The sequence below is a fragment of the Dreissena polymorpha genome, chromosome 3 (assembly GCF_020536995.1).
Source record: "Dreissena polymorpha isolate Duluth1 chromosome 3, UMN_Dpol_1.0, whole genome shotgun sequence".
NCBI lineage: Eukaryota > Metazoa > Mollusca > Bivalvia > Myida > Dreissenidae > Dreissena > Dreissena polymorpha.
Window position 1 is genome coordinate 22,148,899 of NC_068357.1, and position 19,584 is coordinate 22,168,482.

The 19,584-nt window shown below is 33.8% G+C and overlaps 1 protein-coding gene across 2 annotated transcripts in view; it reads left to right on the forward strand.

Moving 5' to 3' along the window:
* The window catches only part of LOC127873262 (muscle-specific protein 300 kDa-like), a 229,236-nt gene that overhangs the window by 64,579 nt on the left and 145,073 nt on the right, over positions 1-19,584 (forward strand). For both annotated transcript variants that reach the window (XM_052417036.1, XM_052417035.1), the window contains exons 50-55: positions 1,050-1,202; positions 1,339-1,506; positions 1,785-1,961; positions 9,179-9,340; positions 10,663-10,833; positions 14,311-14,793. In XM_052417036.1, coding sequence (XP_052272996.1) covers positions 1,050-1,202; positions 1,339-1,506; positions 1,785-1,961; positions 9,179-9,340; positions 10,663-10,833; positions 14,311-14,793 — 1,314 coding nt within the window. The remainder of the gene's footprint in view (positions 1-1,049; positions 1,203-1,338; positions 1,507-1,784; positions 1,962-9,178; positions 9,341-10,662; positions 10,834-14,310; positions 14,794-19,584) is intronic.

Here is a 19,584-nt window from a genome sequence, read left to right on the forward strand (position 1 = left end):
ACAGGCTGATCTGGGATGACACTTCACGCACATTCATGTAACCCCACTTTCTCAGAGCGAGGCTCCATTGTTTTTGAATGCTTTCATTTGTCTCTAGTTTGTAGGTCTGGGTCAACGTTCTGACGCAACTTTTTCGAAGGTTTTTATTGAGATTTAATATCATGCTCAACATGTGTTCACAAATGTCTTCTTGAGTTTTGTGTTTGACTCGATCCGCCCTGAGTTTGAGAAAGAGTACGTTTGTCTGATTGGTTCCAGTCCCAGGAAAAGGACTCAATAGTGTTTCAAATAAGCCTTAGGCTTTCAATGCAATCGAGCTTAAATAAATAGGTTTAAACTCAAATTAAACTAAACCAGATTCGTAACTCATATTCTGAATATGGCGAAGAAAAATTGAGAATGTTCTGGACACAAGTAACTTTTCTGGATGAGTAAGATGAAGAATGTCAGCACTTAAAAGGTCTAATCTGTACTTGCCAAGATTCTGCTAATGACAGACACTGGCATTATAAAATACTCATACGAACATTATACTATATTGACACTTTAAATATGAATGTTTGGTCACCTTTGTATATTGTATTTACTGTTATCAAATGCAAAATTTCACTCATAAAATACTTTGATCTTTATTATATATAACGTGTGTGTTACCTTGAACCTTGTCACATGACTATTGTTCGGCTCAATCTCAATAAACCTGTGGCTTTGAAAACTCCTATTATGCACACATTCTCAAAGGTCAATATTTAAAGTTGAGACTGAGAACTTTTATAATCTTGGGTCCATGTTCTGCTTCTATCCACTGTAAGCCCTTTCCCACTCAGAGGCAAAGTGAAAATGGCTATGTGCAAAGAGCATTAAACCTGAACAGCATGAAAGTAACTCGCAGTCTGTTCAGGTTTTATGCTGTTTGCTGCTCATCAGTATCATAGAGATGAAACTTCAATCTAGTAAGAAAGGTGTTCTATTTAATTGATCTTCTAAGGGACTACAAACGCGTCAAAGTGTGTATCTGAGTGGTTAAGTGTTAACCTCTGTGTCTGTAGCTGATGGGCAGTGACATAGAGAACCACCAGCGTATGGTCAATGAGCTGGCAGAGCGTGTGGCCAATCTGGAGGCGCTGTCTGCCAACTCAGACGTCACAGAGTCACTACAGGACGTGCAGAACAGATATGACCGCGTCCGACAACGATGTCGTGTAAGTCACATTTCAGCTGTCAGTTCAAGATATATATAACTTCAGCAATTTGTTTAAAAGTGTGTATATGTATGAACATTTTGCACATGCATTAAGCCCAGTTTTCTCAGAACGCGACACTTTTGCTATTTTCCAGGAACTCGTGAGCCGCCTGGACCGCGGCTACCAGGAGCACCTTGGCTTCCACGAGGCCCAGCAGGAGAGCGAGAAATGGCTGCTGCAGACGTCATTCCGACTGATGAACCACAACTCTCTTAACTGCTCCACTATGGAGCTCACGCAGCGACAGATTGAGAAACACAGGGTATGAATAACGGGGAATCATTCACTAAAGAAATAAGGGGGAGTTAGCCACACTAAATAAATAATTGGCGAGTTATAATCCATTAAAGATATAAGGGGCAGTTATCAGTTATTATGGAAAAAATTGTCCTGATTGCAAGAAGGAAGAATTTGCTTATACTTCTTGGTTGCACTTCACTATTTCTTTTCAAATACTGCTGGAGTATTTGTTAATAATCATTTTTCAGACCAGTACACCTATATTGATGATGTGTTCTCATTGAGTGTATTCTGTTTCAGACACTGTTGAGGGAGATTGAAGAATATCGACTTGTACTAGACCGCGTTAACATGAAAGGACGCCGACTTATCGACAATAATTCCCGTACTCCAAGACTTGCAGAGCAAATGCAAGCTCAGTTGCAGAATCTTGAGGAAAGTTATATCAACCTGCAGGCCACGGCGGAACAAATACGAGTAAGTACATGCATGATGCTATGTACATTTTTTAGGGTTGTGTCCCTTGAATTGTGATTTGATTTCTGTTGACTTTTTAGGTTATGAACAAACTTCCTGTTTAATATTTTGACAGCATTTTCAAAATTAAGATCAGATCATTTTTATAACTTAACATTTTTAATTGAGGTAAAAACCTAGTAAGCTCGAAATATTTTGTAAGAGTTGCACTTTAGGTAGGAATACTCCAGTGTTACTATCTATAATACTTTACATTTTCCAAAAAATACTTTACAATTAATGCTGTTGTTTATTTAAACAGATGGTTTCTTCAATACAAATTTCCATGGATTGTTTCTAAAAGTTGTATTTATAAAGCAAATTAGTTTCCATACATTGAAATGAAAAAGTAGGGCAAAATATTTCTCATAAAAAAATGAAAGAAATGTAATACCAAGGTCGTGACCTGGGTCAGGGGTTGCAGGGTCAAGGTCATGCACTCCTTCTTTGTTGCCATTGCCTTCTTTGACTCTTAAAGATAGAAAAAGTTGTCATAATTGTCGTGTGCACAGAGAATATTTCACGTTTGAATGCTCACAGTTTTTCCCCCAACTGACATGTGTCATGATGGTATCCAGTGCATTCTGCTGTACGCTTCGCATAAAACATCGAGTGAAATGTAATCTGCCTAACATAAATGTATTATATTCTTGTATTAATAAAGCCAACTAACACATGAAAAGCACACAAGTATCAAATGCATACAAAAAAATGTATTCTCATTTAATATAAATCTTTTATTATCATAGATCAAATTTTGTCAAATTTTACAAGTTGGGTCAGAAATTTTCACTGAATTTTACAACAAATCACATCATATCCATTACTAAGCTGCAACTTTTCTTTAAGCTTTCATGTTTTTCTTTTCTATGTGGTGTCATCAATGTGCTTTCTTTGCTCTTATCAGTAGAGAGCTCCCATAATGCATTGGCCAACTTTGAGAACAGCTTCCTGATTTGGGGTTTACATATTGAATGGCACGGAAGGCATGTTTGATTACCACAGCCTGGTGACTTGGAAAAAAAGGGTTCTTGGAAGCACAATACATTTAGAATTTAAAAGATACAAGATTACCTCATTCTTCGATTCATTGTGTGGGAATTACTGAAAAGTTTTTCATTTAATTTTCAATTGTAAATTTAAAAGATGACAATCAAGGTCATCTTGTTTGTAAGCACAGTTCAATTCTTGAACATGGCTTTGAAAATTCTTACCAACTTAACATTTGGTAACGAAACGTTTTACATAATTTAATGTTTGCAAAGATGAAAGCAAGTTTTGCAAAAATAATCTTTAGATTATTTTTCTTGTACCCAATATGAAAACTGTTGTGAAATTGTTTAATTTGAGCATGGTGAACTTTGTCTACAATAAGTACTCCATAAAGAATAAATCCTTTCAAAATTGTCATATACATGTAGCAACTCTGCTATCAGTTACAGGAGGTCATTATTTAAAACTGAAGACAAAATTCCTATCTCAATTCTGCACTTTACTTTCGCTGAAATCAATGTTTCACATAACAGTGCCGTACGTTGGTAGGCCAGCTTCCTTCTAGTAGAGTTCATTCACTGGGATGGTGGCAGTCAAAGGGTTGTCAGGGGATACATGATGTTATGAGTGCATTATCTGGTGCTGGAAGGGTTCTCAAAGTTTAACTTTGCAACTTCTGATCTAGGTACCTACTTCTACATAAAAGTAAAAATAAAAGTCTTTTAAGAGAGTTGTCATTTGTGAATTTGTGTCATTATGGGGATAAATCTTTTGTGATAGTTCTGATTGATTTAAAATAAGAACTAATTAATTTATTTAGTATTGTCTTTAGAAAACTTTCAGTGTATTTATACAGAAAAAGTATACAAGATAAATTAACCATTTTTTAGATTTGTAGAAATGCCAGAAATTATTTATTGTGTGCAATCTGTTTATTTTGCATCTTGTTACAAAATATTTAACTGGATATTGTCTGCATGTTTCATTTCATTTTGAAAAAATATCAATCTAAAAATAGAATCAAAAATGAAAGTGAAACTAACTGTTTCCTGTTGTAATGTAATGTATATGGAAAGTGAAAGTAGGAAGACTTTATGACCAAGAGTATTCTCTGTTTGCTCTTCACAGGTAGTGTTGGATCATATAGATCTCTACTGGTATTAGGGTGAGCTCGTTCCTTGTTACTCTGCCTAGAACTGGACACTTAATCTTAACCAAGTGTACTTCATGCGTAGTGTTTGTCGACTGAATAATTTTTCATGCATTCAGCATCTCTCATATGCAAATCATTCCAAAAGACGTTTTACTGTGATATGTATTTATTTGTGTAAATTCAGTATTGTAAAATGCTGGTATCATTAATGCTGGTTTATTATCGCATTTCTATGGTAGAAATAATATTAACCAATTTTCATGTACTTTCAAGCCTCAAGAGTAAATATTGGCATGTTTTTTTTTTAAAGATTTTATTTTGCCCTTCAATGTTTTAAAATAACTTTTAATTGCAATATATTCATTGCTTGAATAATTTAAATGTGCATAATATATAGCCAAAGGTGCTTCCTTCTGTTTAATTGTTCGGGCCTCATTTAAGCAGAGGAAGTAGGGTGTACTTGTGTTTGTAAATTAATATTTACACTTTTTATATAAATGGTATGATACCAGCATTAATATTGTTTGTCGTCATGATTTTGTTGTTAATTTTGTTGTTGTTGTGAACTTGTGATCTGATTAACTCTGCACGGAATTAATATGGTGAATTGGTGAAATTATCATATTAACTTAAACACACTGCAAAGGATTTCAGAAAAGAAATAGGTGACATAAAAACTTTAAAAGTATGTGGATCATATTGCAAGAAGAACAATCATTATGCTTAAAGTGTGTTTATAAATGACTCCAGATTATGTACTGGAAATAATGTGTGTACGACAATGCATTTAAATACTTATACATTCCATTTCTAAAATTTGATCAGTTTTTTGCTGATTAATAATCATTTTTGTAATTTATTGCACAATTTTTTTGAAGATCTGAGTTGATTTATATAGCAGCTCTTAAACTGTGATATGTTTTGTGATTTAATAATTGTACTTTCATCATGTTGTTGATATTGTCATTCTTTTTGCTAGAGTTTGTTGCCATACGCAAAAGATTTATGACCGATTGAATGGTTTTGTAACATTCCCATTTATTGTTATACCATCACAATGAATTTTATTTAACAAATTAAAAAATATTTTAAGTTTAATATGAGCAAAAACATTAATACCAATTATTTAAAATAGAGAATACTGTTTTTAATAATAGCTTAACAATCAATAAAAATGCCAGAAACTAGAGATTAACAAGGGCGTTTTATCCTGTTTCTATTTGGTGCTTATAGTGTCCTGTAGTTAGTACTGATATCGGTTGAAGCATTCCGTCCAGTTGCCTTTGGTGTCACTTATAGTATTGTCTGAACGCTTCCATCCAATCTGCTTGCTGCACATTTTTCACTTGTGTCCATCCCTTTTTACCCAGTGAAGCACTTACAAAAAATAGGTCATGGAAAATTGTGCTTTATGCCTGTTCTTGAAATATTGTCCTTGATTAGGCCAATCAGGGCTACAATTTACGCTTTTTATGGATTTTTCTTTTATAGGAAGTCTCTTCTTAACAAAAATCCAGTCTAGGCGGAAATTGTATTCCTTGATTAGCCTGTGCAAACTTCATAGGCTAATCTTGGACTACACTTTAGCCACTATGATGAATTCAGGACTACACTTTAGCCACTATGATGAATTCAGGACTACACTTTAGCCACTATGATGAATTCAGGACTACACTTTAGCCACTATGATGAATTCAGATGATTTTCTCAGAGCTATAAAATTTACAATCGTTTTTTCGGTGACCACATAGCACTATTTATTTTATTTATTATTATTTAAATACCTGTAGTATTTATTACTTGGATTTTTTTTAGTTTTAGTTAGTGTTTAGCACCTTGTTGTTTTTACTTGTACATACTTAAATGGACTCGTCAGTTCATATTCTGTGGCTTATGAAAACCAGAGAGCTAAACATAGTGTTATAAGTATTTTATAATAAATAATTGTAGTAGATTAAGTGGCAAATATATTTGAAATTGTTTATATGATAAAGAAATTTAGAATTTGTATGCGCTAGCAAACGAAAAAAACAACAACTTATTGGTTGTATGGCAATATAAAAAAGATGAAAGGTAATAAAACTGAGAGAGACATTACAAAAAAATATGAATTAACCATATTCACATGCTTCATGCTGACAACTTTGTACCATCAATCTTGAAAGCAAAGGTGTTGTGTGTTCAAGTTCTGGTGTGATCAGAAAATTGTGCCGTGCCATTGTGTGACTCTAGCTTCATCATTATCATCATCAAATCTATCTGAAGATAAGCACTTTTCCTTTCAAATGTTATTCACTTACACATTTATTAAAAAAGATCATCTTTCATAGGCAATAACATTATGTCAAAAGGTTCTCTTCATTAAGTATGGTCACTTGTTTATTAGAAGACATTGAAGACACATCTGTGCCAAAAAGTTAAAAAGCTGGTAATGTTGATGATGCTTTATTATGTGTTAAAGCGAGATTATACGATTTTTATATGTGTTGAATTGTCATATATTGATACAAATATGTTATAATAACACACAATATGCAAGAAAATTGATACATTTAAGACGAATTTCATAAAATGCAGCAAATACAAATTAGCGCCCCGAGCCGATTGTGACGAAGATAATTCGTACATATTTTCCTACAATAACCGATGCATTCGTTTTTTAGTAAGTGTTCGTGTGTCGTATGAATCGATATCGCTGCAGGAATTTCAAATGAACCGTTAAACTAAATTTAGATTCACATCGTACATGCATGATATACATGCTGGCGAATTCGGCTGTACAGCCTTTTTCGATTACAGAATTAAATATCTGGCTTATTTAGCATTTTTCTACACATGTTCTTCTTAACTTTTATTTTAGTTTATATTGAAATGTATGTATAATAAGTTTTTTACACATTTTATATTAATTAATAAATATTTGCCAAGATCGTATATACCCACTTTAACAACAATAATATTGAAATGTTATCCAAGAGGAAGCATAGATCATGATCTGTTTTATTGTCAAGACTAATAAGATAATATATGTGCCAGTTATACATATGTGTTTTCTTGAATGTATCATTCATTATACATTATTCTATATATGCATGACTTTTTATTTATGATCAAATCTACGCATATTCCCCAAATGTTACCACCATAGACATGACTTACATATGCCCCCTCTTTATTCTTTTGACATCATGATGGAAATTTGGAATGTAGAATAAAACAAAATGTATGGGTTTAAAGGTTTGGGAAAAAATATTTCAGTTGATGCTTTTGTTTATTATTATACCAGCCCTGTAAAAACAAATACAAAAAATGTTTTCTGCAGTCAATCTCATGTCATTTCTATTTAGAATTCCATAAAATACCATACATTCCCTAATAAATGCCCCCATATTAGTAATTACCTTCTTCCCCACATTTACTTTTTGCTTGAAATGTAAAAGTTGTTGTGAATTTATTTATTTTTTTATTTTTTTTGGAAAATGTTTTAAATAACTGTTTTAAGAATTAGTTACAAAATCAATATTTTATTTATAAAGAAGATCAAATTAACCAGAAACAGACCATTACTTGATCACCTGGAAGTATTTATTAGGGAATCAAAATCCAGCAACAATCCATCAACATGATGATGATGTGGAATTTACATATTTTAACACATAGAACTAGAACATCTACAGTTCCAAAGGACTTATCATCCCCTCTTTTGACTCTTTACTCTCTTTGGTGACTCTGCACAGTTTCCGTGGCAATCAGAATGCCTCGACACCAGAAATGACCTAAATACACTCACTTTGTAGAGGTTTTGGCTAAATGCTGTGAATGTTGGTTTTGCTTTTTGCTGTGAATTAATACAAGTTATCATGTCTTTTTAATGTTTAACATTAAATATTTTTTGTAAACGTAACTGTTTTAACTATATCTGTTGCTTTATTACTTTGGTACAAATAAAATTTACATATATACACAAAACTATTATTGATTAAAGTTTTAAAATGTTAGCTTCAGAAAGAAACAACTTTCATGCATATGCTTATTTCATTTCATTAGGGAAGCATCGTGAATTTTGGGATTACAAATATACTTTCTTTAGAGAATTAGATTTTTGGTCAGATAGATCTTGCTGAACTTTGCTGGAAACGCGTAGTTGCAGACTGCATTTCTTTTGAGTGTTGTTTGTTTTTAGAGCTTTTAAAGTTATGAACTCCAGAATGTAAATTTGCTTTTAATATTTTATGTATGTATCAATAAACATATTTTATGAAATAACGTGTTCTTGTCAATTATGATGAGCCTTGGTCTTTGAGGATATACATTTATATGTATACATTCCTGAAGGTCTTATTTCATTGGTTGCTATTTTTAGCTAAAGAACTGATATGATGTCTTTTTAAAAGAGAAGGCATGGCAACAAGTAAAGGATTATGGGACAATCAATGGTAGAGGCTTGCAGTAAAAATGTATTATTGGAGAATTTAAGATTCTGTATCTTACTATGTGCTAAACGCCTGTAAAAATTTTAATTGGAGTGCTAATTGCTGTAGTTTAGTAATTATCTTTAATTAAGAGAAATTTTGCAATTTAGCTACCCCCTTGTAGAATTTGAAGCATTCAACTTTTGTATTTTTAAAGTTTAAAGTGTTTCTTCTGCATGAAGTATGGTTTAGTAATAAAACATCAAAATGTGATGCAAAGGCTTTGTTCCAAATGGACCTATCATATCTGAAACAAGTGTTTGATCCTAGATTGTTCAAGGTTAGCACCTACACTTTACTATGTTTCTGTGTATCTTGTTTTTCAAAGTAATATATTATACTATGCATGTATTGTACTTCCAAAGAATAATTATAGTTAAATTTGATAAAATTATTACTTTAGATTTGATTTAAAATTGAATTACTATTTGTTCAAACAAACAACTTTTAATTTAAATTGTCAATTTTAATTTTCAAGAAAATGAAAATCATTGAATAATCATTTACCATAAAAAATACACAAATGGAAATTATGTAAAATAATTTTCTCGTGTTTTAAGGATCGCCTTAACGATGTTCTGAAGCGATGGCAAGAGTACCGGGGCAGTCTCGAGTCGACAAACCGGTTCCTTAAGGATGAGTTCCCGCACTGGCTCCGGGACACAGACGGGGATATCCCGGATAGCAAGGTGGACGCACAGAGGAAGATGGAAGGCATCAAGGTAAGGGGCATAACTCTGCAGCATTTTTAGGGCATGACTGCAGTTGCACTTATAGGTTGAGTTTTTAAGCTAAACTGAGCACAATGTGCTAATGGATGCTCATGGCCAGCTTTTGTGATCTCCCATTGTGCGTTAAAAACATTTGCCTTGTTTAAACACTAGAAGCCACATTCATTATTTAATCTCCATTAAACTTGGTCAGAAGATTTGTCCTAATTATATCTTGGCAGAGTTTGAAACAAGATCATGTGCGTTCAAAATCTAGGTCACTAGGCTAAATTAAAGAAGAAGATTGGGTGTTAATTCTTAAGAAGTCACATTTATTGTCAAATCTTCATGATACTTGGTCACAACATTTTTTCTAATGATATCTCAGCTGAGTTCATAAAAGGTTCCAGTTAGTTGAAAAACAAGGCCGCCAAGGGGTGTGGGAGTTTTCCTTATATGGCCATATTAAAATCATGTTAACACAATTGAAGTCAGATTTGTTGTGCAATCTTCATGAGGTCAGTAGGTCAAATTAAAGAAAAGCTTGTTAGCATCCAGAAGTCACTTTCAAGTCACAATAGTTTAGGTCCTTTGTTTCTGAGGTGAGCGAGTTTTGACCCAGGGCTCTTTTGTTATAACATTCAAATAAGCTGAAAAGGAGAAACATGCAAGATTTAGAATCAGCTGTTTATTATACTTTTTTTTATATAGATTATCATCAAATAGTGTTTTAGAGTTATAAGTTAAATTTGCACTTGCAATTTTGGTAAATAATAAAATTGAAACCGTGAAATTTGTTGAGGTAATAAAAGTTTATTTGGTGATTTGGAACTTGGCCAGTATTTGTCAACACAAAAATAAATACTTTATTGAAGACATTAAGTACTGGTTCTATCAATTAAGCATACACACAAAACCTGGTTTTCATCACATTCAACATTATCCTTGCAACACTACATTTCATGATGACTTCGCTGGTGACAATTCTAAAGAAGATCAAACATCATACAAATGGGCCATGCTCTGTGAAAAGGGGGTTTAATGCATGTGCGTATAGTGTCGTCCCAGAGTAGCCTGTGCAGTTCACACAGGCTAATCAGGGACGACACTTTTCGCCTAAACTTAAATTTTGCTAAGAAGAGACTTTCTTTAAACAGAAAATATCATAAAAGCGTCGTCCGGGCTATTCTGGGACGACATGACACAGGCATTTATGCATGTATATAAATAATTTACAAGCAATTTCATTTTCAAATTGGAATTGATCAAAGCATTTCCCGGCAAATTCAATTCTATGGCATAATTAAATTCAAGAAACACATACACAATTTCAGGGAATGATGGACCGCCTAGTCACAATGAGGCAGGAGATAGACACAGCTGGGGGACGCTGTGAGAATCTGGGCAGCGTGGAGAACCTCGACCAATCAGATCTCCCCGAGAACACCCCCATCTACAAGCTTGCACAGCAGGTCAATGGTTCCCTGCAGGAGGCCACTGAAGAGGTAGGAACCAGTCTCGATTTTTATAAGTTGGGGGCCCATTTTCACCAACCGATTCTTAGACTTAAGTTTATAAATAGAGAATATTCTTAAATTGTAATGTGCCATAACTCGTTGAAAGTAAAGTCTAGCATGACAATTAACAACTTGAATTGTATAATTCTCCGTTAAGAGCTACGTGTTAATGATATACGCACCATTTTGAGCATGTATTTATTCAAACCACGAGGTATGTTTATGGAATCTAAGACTATTGTTTATTAACAAGTCTAAGAATAGGTAGGTGAATAGGAGCCCAAGACTTAAGTTTGTTAAACCTTTCCCGCTCAAATACGATATTTGAACCAGTTGTAGTCCCGAAGAATATCAAATTCAATAAAAGATTTTTCTTACTAGATTCAAGTTTGAAGGGCTTTATTTCCAATCCTTGGATACTTATGAAGCAAACTGCATACAACATGAACAGACTGCAAGTTACATGAAGGCTCTTCTGGTTTTATGCTTGTTGCATATAGCCATTGTTACTTTTCTTTTGAGTGGGAAAGTGTGAAGCCATGGCTGTATTGAGCATGAATAAATAAAAGCACCTGTTGAAATTTTGTTTGCACATTTTGAAACATTTGTTAATTAACCGTTTTATCTGTATTTACAATATTCATATGAAAAACTACTGAAAAATAATTTTAGTGAGAACCCTGGAGGGTTCGTTATTAAAAGAAGCTGCTTTTAGTAGTTGCTACAATCCCTAATGCTTGCATGGAGATTTTAAAATGATGCCTTTTCTTGGCAGTGAAGGTATTAAATATCCACATTGGTTGTGCTATGAAGTCATCAGGTTTTCTTTTATTTTTCCTTGCCTCAATTCTGGACTTCGGACAATAAGGGCTGGGAGAGACATAATTACCACACACATCAGGATTTGTTTGCATCAAACACATTTGAAAGTGTTATGTTGACATTACTATTAGTTTTGTAAGGTGGATTTTGAACATCTAAATACAGTGGTATAGTTCAACAGCACGAGTTGAAACATTTCTTTATGAACATATAATGTTTACTTTAACCTTCAAATAATTAGTCTGTTATTATTGTATTCATCAAAGTAAAAAGCATTATTGGATTTTAAAAAGAGTTAAGCATTTTAGCTGTGTTTTAACAAATTTTCAGTTGGTGTTCATATGTTGCAATGGTTAAATGCTAATTTCATGAGCAATTTGTGTTGCATTATATTTCGGATAATTCTTAAGAATTGTTTTATGAAATATTTTGCTTGTCTTTTTCATATTTGTTTTTCAAACTACATGTATGGCCACAACTTGAATAATCATATTTATAACAAAATAAAACATACAAGGTGTGAAAAGTTACAAAAGCCATACACCACTGATAATTAAGGTATCAGATATAGTGTCAGTAATTATTGTACTAATTAAATTTTGCACAACTTCAAAGTGCCATAAGAATGTATGTTGATACACTCATCCATGCACTTTATGAGATTTTACCCTAATATTAAGATTGATTGTCTCTGGGGGAAGAAAATTGGTTTCTCATTATCTCTTTTTCTGTTGACATTTCTTGTTTAATTGCTATAATGTGAAAATCATCACAATTAAGTCTCAAAGCAAAAAGAAGGCATACAGGATTTGTCTTGAGACAAAGCTAGTCAAACCGAGTAGATCAAAACAACTGCTGTTTATATTGAAGCCATGGGTCAGACACAGGGGAAATCAGGAACTCTAAGTAAAAAGGAGCAAAAACGACTTAAAATACTAGCAAAACAAAGGAAGAAAGCAAGTAATCAAGGAAAGAAGAGAGTGAAATATGACTTTAAAACTGAAGAGGATTTTGCGGCTGGTTTTGGAAATATTAGTGATACAACAGATGTGCACAATAACAATGTTTTGTTAACACTTGAAAATTCAGAAGAGAATATCCAAGCCTTCCATGCAAAAGAGGATAATTCAAGTAAACAGGTTGTGATTGTTGACAGTCTAACTCAAGAAGATATAGAAAATAAAAGGACTGGAGATTATCAGCAGGAAGTGGTTAAAGAGAATGAAAAGCCTGATACAGGAAAATATGATGGTTCAGACTCTGACGATAATGAATATTCTGATGAGGAGGAGCCAATAAGTGGTGAAGAATTTGCACCCCCTCCGTCACCTTTTAAAGACAGACAAAGGATATTTGTACCAGAACAATCAACACCCAGAGATATTAGCGATGATGTTGCACATGTTGGAGACGCAAGGTTTCAAATAGAGGTTCATTCAAGTCCAAATATGTATACACCAAGACATGAAACTGGAACTGGTAACAAATCTTATCTTGAGACAGTTGAAGAAGATGAAAGTGAATCAGAATATTATTCAGATACAGAGAAAGACACAATTTCTGAAAAAGATAATGGAGAAGCGCTTGAAAAAAATACTATAGAAAAATTTGATGACATTCTTAGAGAAGATCAGAAGTATGTTGAAATGGAGCAACAAAGTGTTATGGCAAGAGCAAGGAATGAAAAGCAAACAGCAGAAGATGCTTTGTCAACACCAAGAAGACTTCCTGATATCCCCAAAGTGGCTGAAGCTAAGTTTAAAAATGCAAAGGATGCCAGGGCAAGTCTGAAAAGAAATGAATTCAGGAGAAGTTTGCCATCAACTGAGATATTGAAAGCTGATTACTTGAAACAGCTGCCGGATATGTACAAGCTTGAGATGAAAGAAAGGCTGATTGGTGAGTCAGTTCCTGACTGGTATCGAAAGCAGCAACTTCAGTGGAGCAATGAACATGAATTTGAAGAGGATAAACACATTAGTAAAGTAGAAGGCAAGGAAGCTGATTTGAAGCATGGAGAACTTGAGTCCTGCAAATCAGATCAGAGAAGACATTTATCTGATTTAGACACCATAGAACAGGAAAATGACAGGAAATTAGTGTATTTGCACCCTATGAACAAGAAAGGCTATAAAAAGAAGTCAACAAGAAGAGGATTGAAACCAGTTCCTGAAAATTCTTTACCTTCAGAGAATTCAGCTCAAGAATCAGTAAAGGCTAAATCATCGAGAATGCATGAGTATAGCAAACCAAAAAGTATTAGTGAATCTAATAGGCAGAATCGTTTCCATGTCTCATCTGGGAGACACGTTCACAGTGTTAGGGAGGCAAAAAATAAAGAAGTGAAGATTCAAGAGTTGAATCAAAAAAGGAAGAGAAGAGAGATGGAGATCTTAAAGGCTCAGAAATTATTTTGTTACCTATCATTACAAAAAAGCTTTACATTTTAGTGTACAGGGTCTTTAAATAACAAAAGTTAATCAAGGATTTGGAATACATGTGTCTATGCCATTTGAAAAGAATTAAATGTGCTTATTAAATATTAAAATGAGGATATGTAATTTCTTAGTTCAGCTTGAAGTTTGTTTTGAAAATTCACAATTGTATTGACCAACATTAATTGTGTTCATCTGTATGTTTCAGGTTGAGAAACGCCTGAGTGACCTCCGAGAGAACATGCAGCATTGGGACTCTGTGGACCGCATGCGGGTCGACCTGCGTGCCTGGCTGCATGACATGCAAGAAGAGGTGGACGAACTTGAGAAACAGCCCTCGAAACTTCATGCCGAGGCCTGCGAGGTCGACATCAACAAGCTGCAGGCCATCAGAGAGGAGGTTCAGGCAAGAGGTCCCGCTGTTGAAGGTCTCCTCGCTAGATACCGAGAACTCACGCAGCATAACCCTGCTCTGCAGGACCCCGTGGTCAAGGCAGTGAAGGACGACTGGGAGGAACTCCTTGGACAGATTGAAAATCTCATCGACGATCGTGAGCACGCTTTGCAGGCGGCTCGCGACCTGCAGGCTCGCGAAAATGAAGTGGATGATGACCTTGATAACTACATCAACGAGCTGGAGAAGATTGAGGCTGCCAATGTTGGAACCGTTGACAAAGCAGCCATGCTTAAGGTAAGTGAGACACACGTATGTGTAGAGGTCTCAGTTGTAGGGTAGTTGGGCAAGGTCGTAGTAGTCAGGGACTTGCATAGAATTGTGGAAGAAAATCTATTAGAATGGGTATTTTTACAGAGGATTATTTGGGATTTATGCTGTTTTAAAAGCAATAACTATGTGGATTTTTTTTGTTAGCAAGGAAACTATGGATTTTAATTTCATACACTGTTTTCATGTCTTACATTTTTTGTATTGATATTACTGTATTTAAGGGTACATGAAGTGTGGTTTTGTTGACATTTAACTGGTGGGTTGGTGAGGTTTGTTGTACTCTTGTGGGAAAAGTTGTTGTTTTAACGTGTGTGGATACTTTTTAAATAATTTCATATGAATATTTTTATCCCCCCATTGAGTGGGGGGGGGGGATTAATCATTGCACTTGTCTGTCCGTACGTCTGTACATCATACATCCCTAAACTTGAGTTGGACCTTAATATGTAGATGATCATGAGGAGAGAAGTTTTGGCTGCGACTACAACTTTTAGAAAATGATTTTGTATTTTCACTGCTTTGGGATTTTGCTGAAACCTTCCCATCGGAATGACCTTAGTGCGTACATTATCATAATTATAAATGAATGTCCACTGCAACCAGGTTTTGCTTAATATGGCCCTTTGTCATTTTGTTATTTTTTCCATTGAATAATATAAAATTGATTTGTCTGTGTCTAATCATGTGTTTTGGGGGCATCAGTGTCTGTGACACATTTCTTGTTGGACTAAGGGTAGTGTGAACGCTATTAAAACTTGCTTAGATAGTTCAGGCCATGAAAGTGTGATACTTGAGTTTTTATATGTTGCTATAGTAACGATCATAAACGTTTGGTTTGAGTTTTTGCAAGTAAACCATCATTATTTCATTGCCATTCTGCTCATTATCATTGGCCACAAACATTGTTTATTGATGCAACGCACAGTCATAAATAAATTTATAGTAGACTTATGTGAAAATATGTTGGATAATTAAAACTAACAAATGGACTTTGGCATCAGATTGCCAAAATTATTTTAATCATTTTACTGGTTATAGTCACATTGCACTGAGTCGTGTTTGGTTTATTTAGTTTTATTTGTGTTGTCTTACTTGGTAAAACCAGAACATTGGTGCATAGTTCAAAATGAGCCCAAGTTAGGTTGACTCATGAAAAAACAACAGCAAAACAACAACATATTATTTATATTGAGGTATTATCGTGAATTTGTATTTGAAAAATATAATATAAATCAAATAGTCACAAACTTGCTTTGCATGTGTTTTCAATTGTTTCTTACTTAAATGCCACACGATCGACAATTTAATCTACCAAGCCCTATACTAATACTTTCATTTTGTTCATATTGTAGGAAGTGTTTTAATTTGGCTACCGTTTGACAGTAGTTTTTTCAGTTAGACGCGTAGCAGTTTTAACTTCATTTTCTCACATTTCATTTCATAGTATTTCACCTTGTGCAATTGTTATAAAAAAAGTAAATAGATAACCTGCTCAATAAAATTGTTAGGATGTTGACTCCCCTAAATATAATGTTTTTCATTCTTGATTTATGTCCTAGAACAAAATAGAGCATATAATAATCGTTTTCTGTGGACTTCGGTTCCCACATTCAATATGCACTGCTGAAAACCTTTTCTGAGCTATTTTATCTGTTTTATTTGCACATATTCTCCCATTCCTAGAAATATATAACTGTCCCATTCAGCGTTGTAGTCCAGACAGAAATAATATTAGCTGGATGATGGGGTAGAAATTATCCTAAACATTAAAATGTTTTCCTGAAATAATGTTGAGAAGTTTATAGATTTTGTCAATGCAATTTCTACAGCATCTGTTCTCAGAATAGAAACAGTGATGCAACTAAAACCATGGTCTTAAAAAAGAACATTTGTCAACATTATCTTCGTGACACTAAATCGAAAATCCCTTGACAAACATTTATACATACAAAGACTCCTTAAACAGGCTGATAAAATTGACTTATTGTGTTGAATGTTTGGAAATGAATATCAGAGAGCAGAGTATTACAAGTATTTTAAGGACTACAAACTCTAAAGGGGTGAGTAGAATTTAAGAGACATTAATACGGTTTGATCCGAAGAACTTGGCTGAATACCAGTTTTGATTGAAAAGGTATTGACGTTAAATGTATAGCAGTCAGATAAACTTGTGAGCACACTTGCTTTACCAATCTCAAAGCCTGTATGTTTTAAAAATTAAAGTTTATAGGCAATATGGCATGCCTTTAGTCTGTGCACTGCCATTTATTAGCTGCCATGAGGATTTTACTTTGAATAAAACAAAAACCAGATTGGTCAGTTGGATGAAAATAAAAATTATCACACTGCACTGGAATATGAAGATGTAAAATTGTGTGTTTGTTTCAAGGAAGAAGGATCAATCACTTTGCATTTTTCATGAAACAAAAATATTGCACGGTGATAGCACTTACATTAAAAAGTGTGATGAATCTTGTTTGCGTTTGAAAATAAACCTGTCAGCACTGTCATGAAGTGAACCCTGGATTTTTCTCTCAATCTTATGATGTAAGTAGCATGCATGTAGTACTTTTGGTTTATTTTTATTAAGCTTTTAGGTTCGATTCTTTCTTTGGGTTCCACTGTAGTGAACCAGACTGCATAATTCTAGAGACTTTGTTTTATGCTTTTGAAAATTCGATAAAATTCCTAGAAATGTGAAGTGAAGAGGTCATTGATTCCAAGAAATTGAAAGCATAAAATAAAGTTTTAGTTCTGCCTCAGTGAAAATGAATAATATTATGATTTGATAAGTATTGTGTAGTTTCAAAATCATTAATGATTAATTTAAATGAATTTGTTAAACTCTATTGGAGAATTTTTAAAAGGATCTTATAAATAAAGATTCTTTTAAAAATACTCTCACTAGAGTTTAAAAAATATATTATTATGGAATAAATGTTAAAGATAAATAATTAAACATTTATTCCATAATATATAATCCTTGAAAACATGTTTTTAAAGATTTCATTAATGCAGAACAAATCTGTAGCCAACTGTGCATCTTGGAGAGATTTTACTCTTGTCCCACCATAACTCCCCTATATCCGCCTTGTACCTCTCTGCTTCTTTAAGTCAGCCTTTATTCCAGGTACCATACCATCATTTGGCTAAATGTATTTAATTATTAAGGTGTCTTGCATTTTTTAGCAAAAGTGTTAATACAAATGCATGTGAAATAACGTCCACAATATATAAAATTATTAATAAATATAAAGATTGTTTGTTTTGTTTGATAGTAATTATAGTTCTTTTGAAAAAAAAACACAACTAGTGCAATCTCATTATACCCCCACTAAAAGAAGTTTAGGGGGGTATATAGGAGTGAGCTTGTCTGTCAGTAATTCTATCTGTCGGTCGGTCCGTGTCCGCTCTCTAATTCAAGTAGTTTTCATCCGATCTTCACCAAACTTGGTCAGAAGTTGTATCTAGATGATTTCTAGGTCAGGGTTGAATATGGGTCATGCCGGGTCAAAAACTAGGTCACTGGGTCACTTAGTACGTTTTACACATTCAGCATGGTGTCTGCTCTCTAATTCAAGTAGTTTTCATCCGATCTTCACCACACTTGGATAGAAGTTGAATCTAGATGATGTGTAGGTCAAGTTCGAACATGGGCCATGCATGGTAAAAAACCAGGTCACGGGGTCACTTAGTGCGTTTTAAACATTGAGCATGAATTCCGCTGTTTTTTTGTGAAGAAAACATGCAAAATATTCTGTGTCAATGCGGCATATGGGGGTATTCGTCACGTCTGTGACAAAGCTCTAGTTTGATTTAACAGTACAGCAATAAATTGAAAAAGAAAATGCATAAAGGACCTGTGTTAAAATTTACTTCACATTTAACACAATCACAGATTATCTGCCACCGTCTACAAACCTTGACAGAAATGCTGGTACAACAAAGACCTTCAGATGTGCAAAGAATAGAAAAACTTTCAAATAATAAAGTTATTAACCTGTGTTGTATTTTAAGTACCTGACACTTCAGTGTCGACAAGTATTCAAATATCAAGGGTGTTGTGAACAATATTGATTCATGTGATAGTGGCAATATTTACACACGTAGCCATTAACTCAACAAATAGCGGGAATGGGGCATATTGCCACCTTAAATATCATTCAGGACATAATGGGCAAGTTTAGACCCGTTCTTGGAACTGTGACCAAACTTTATTGGGTTATTATTTGCTGTTAACTCGCTATGAATATACTGTAACTTCCGTACTTGGCGACTTAAAATGGGGGTTGATATTTAGACTCCTCGATCTATCAATGCTCCATTGATATTCTGAATTTATGATGGCCTGGGCTGATACCATATCGGTGATATTTCAATCAGCACAAACTTGGTAGCCATTCAATTGAGTTGTTGGAATTTAAACTTTGGTCTTCAGCACATTAGTAAGTCACAATGCTCACAACATTGTTCTTTTTAATTGTTTCATGGGTAATTAATCATGTATAAAAGCGATTAACAAATAATAATTATTGAGTGCTCGAAAACGGCAAACAATTACTAATGTAAATAAGAAATCTTTTTTTCTTTTAAATTCTGATTTTTTAATTCCAGTATTTAAAACTGTTGACAGTTAATCATATGTATAAACAAAATATGTTGACATTTATATCAGTAAAATGCATCTTATTAAGCTCACTTTCACTATAGTTTTTTTTATATATACTTCTAAAGTTCTTCAATCTGAAAAATTCT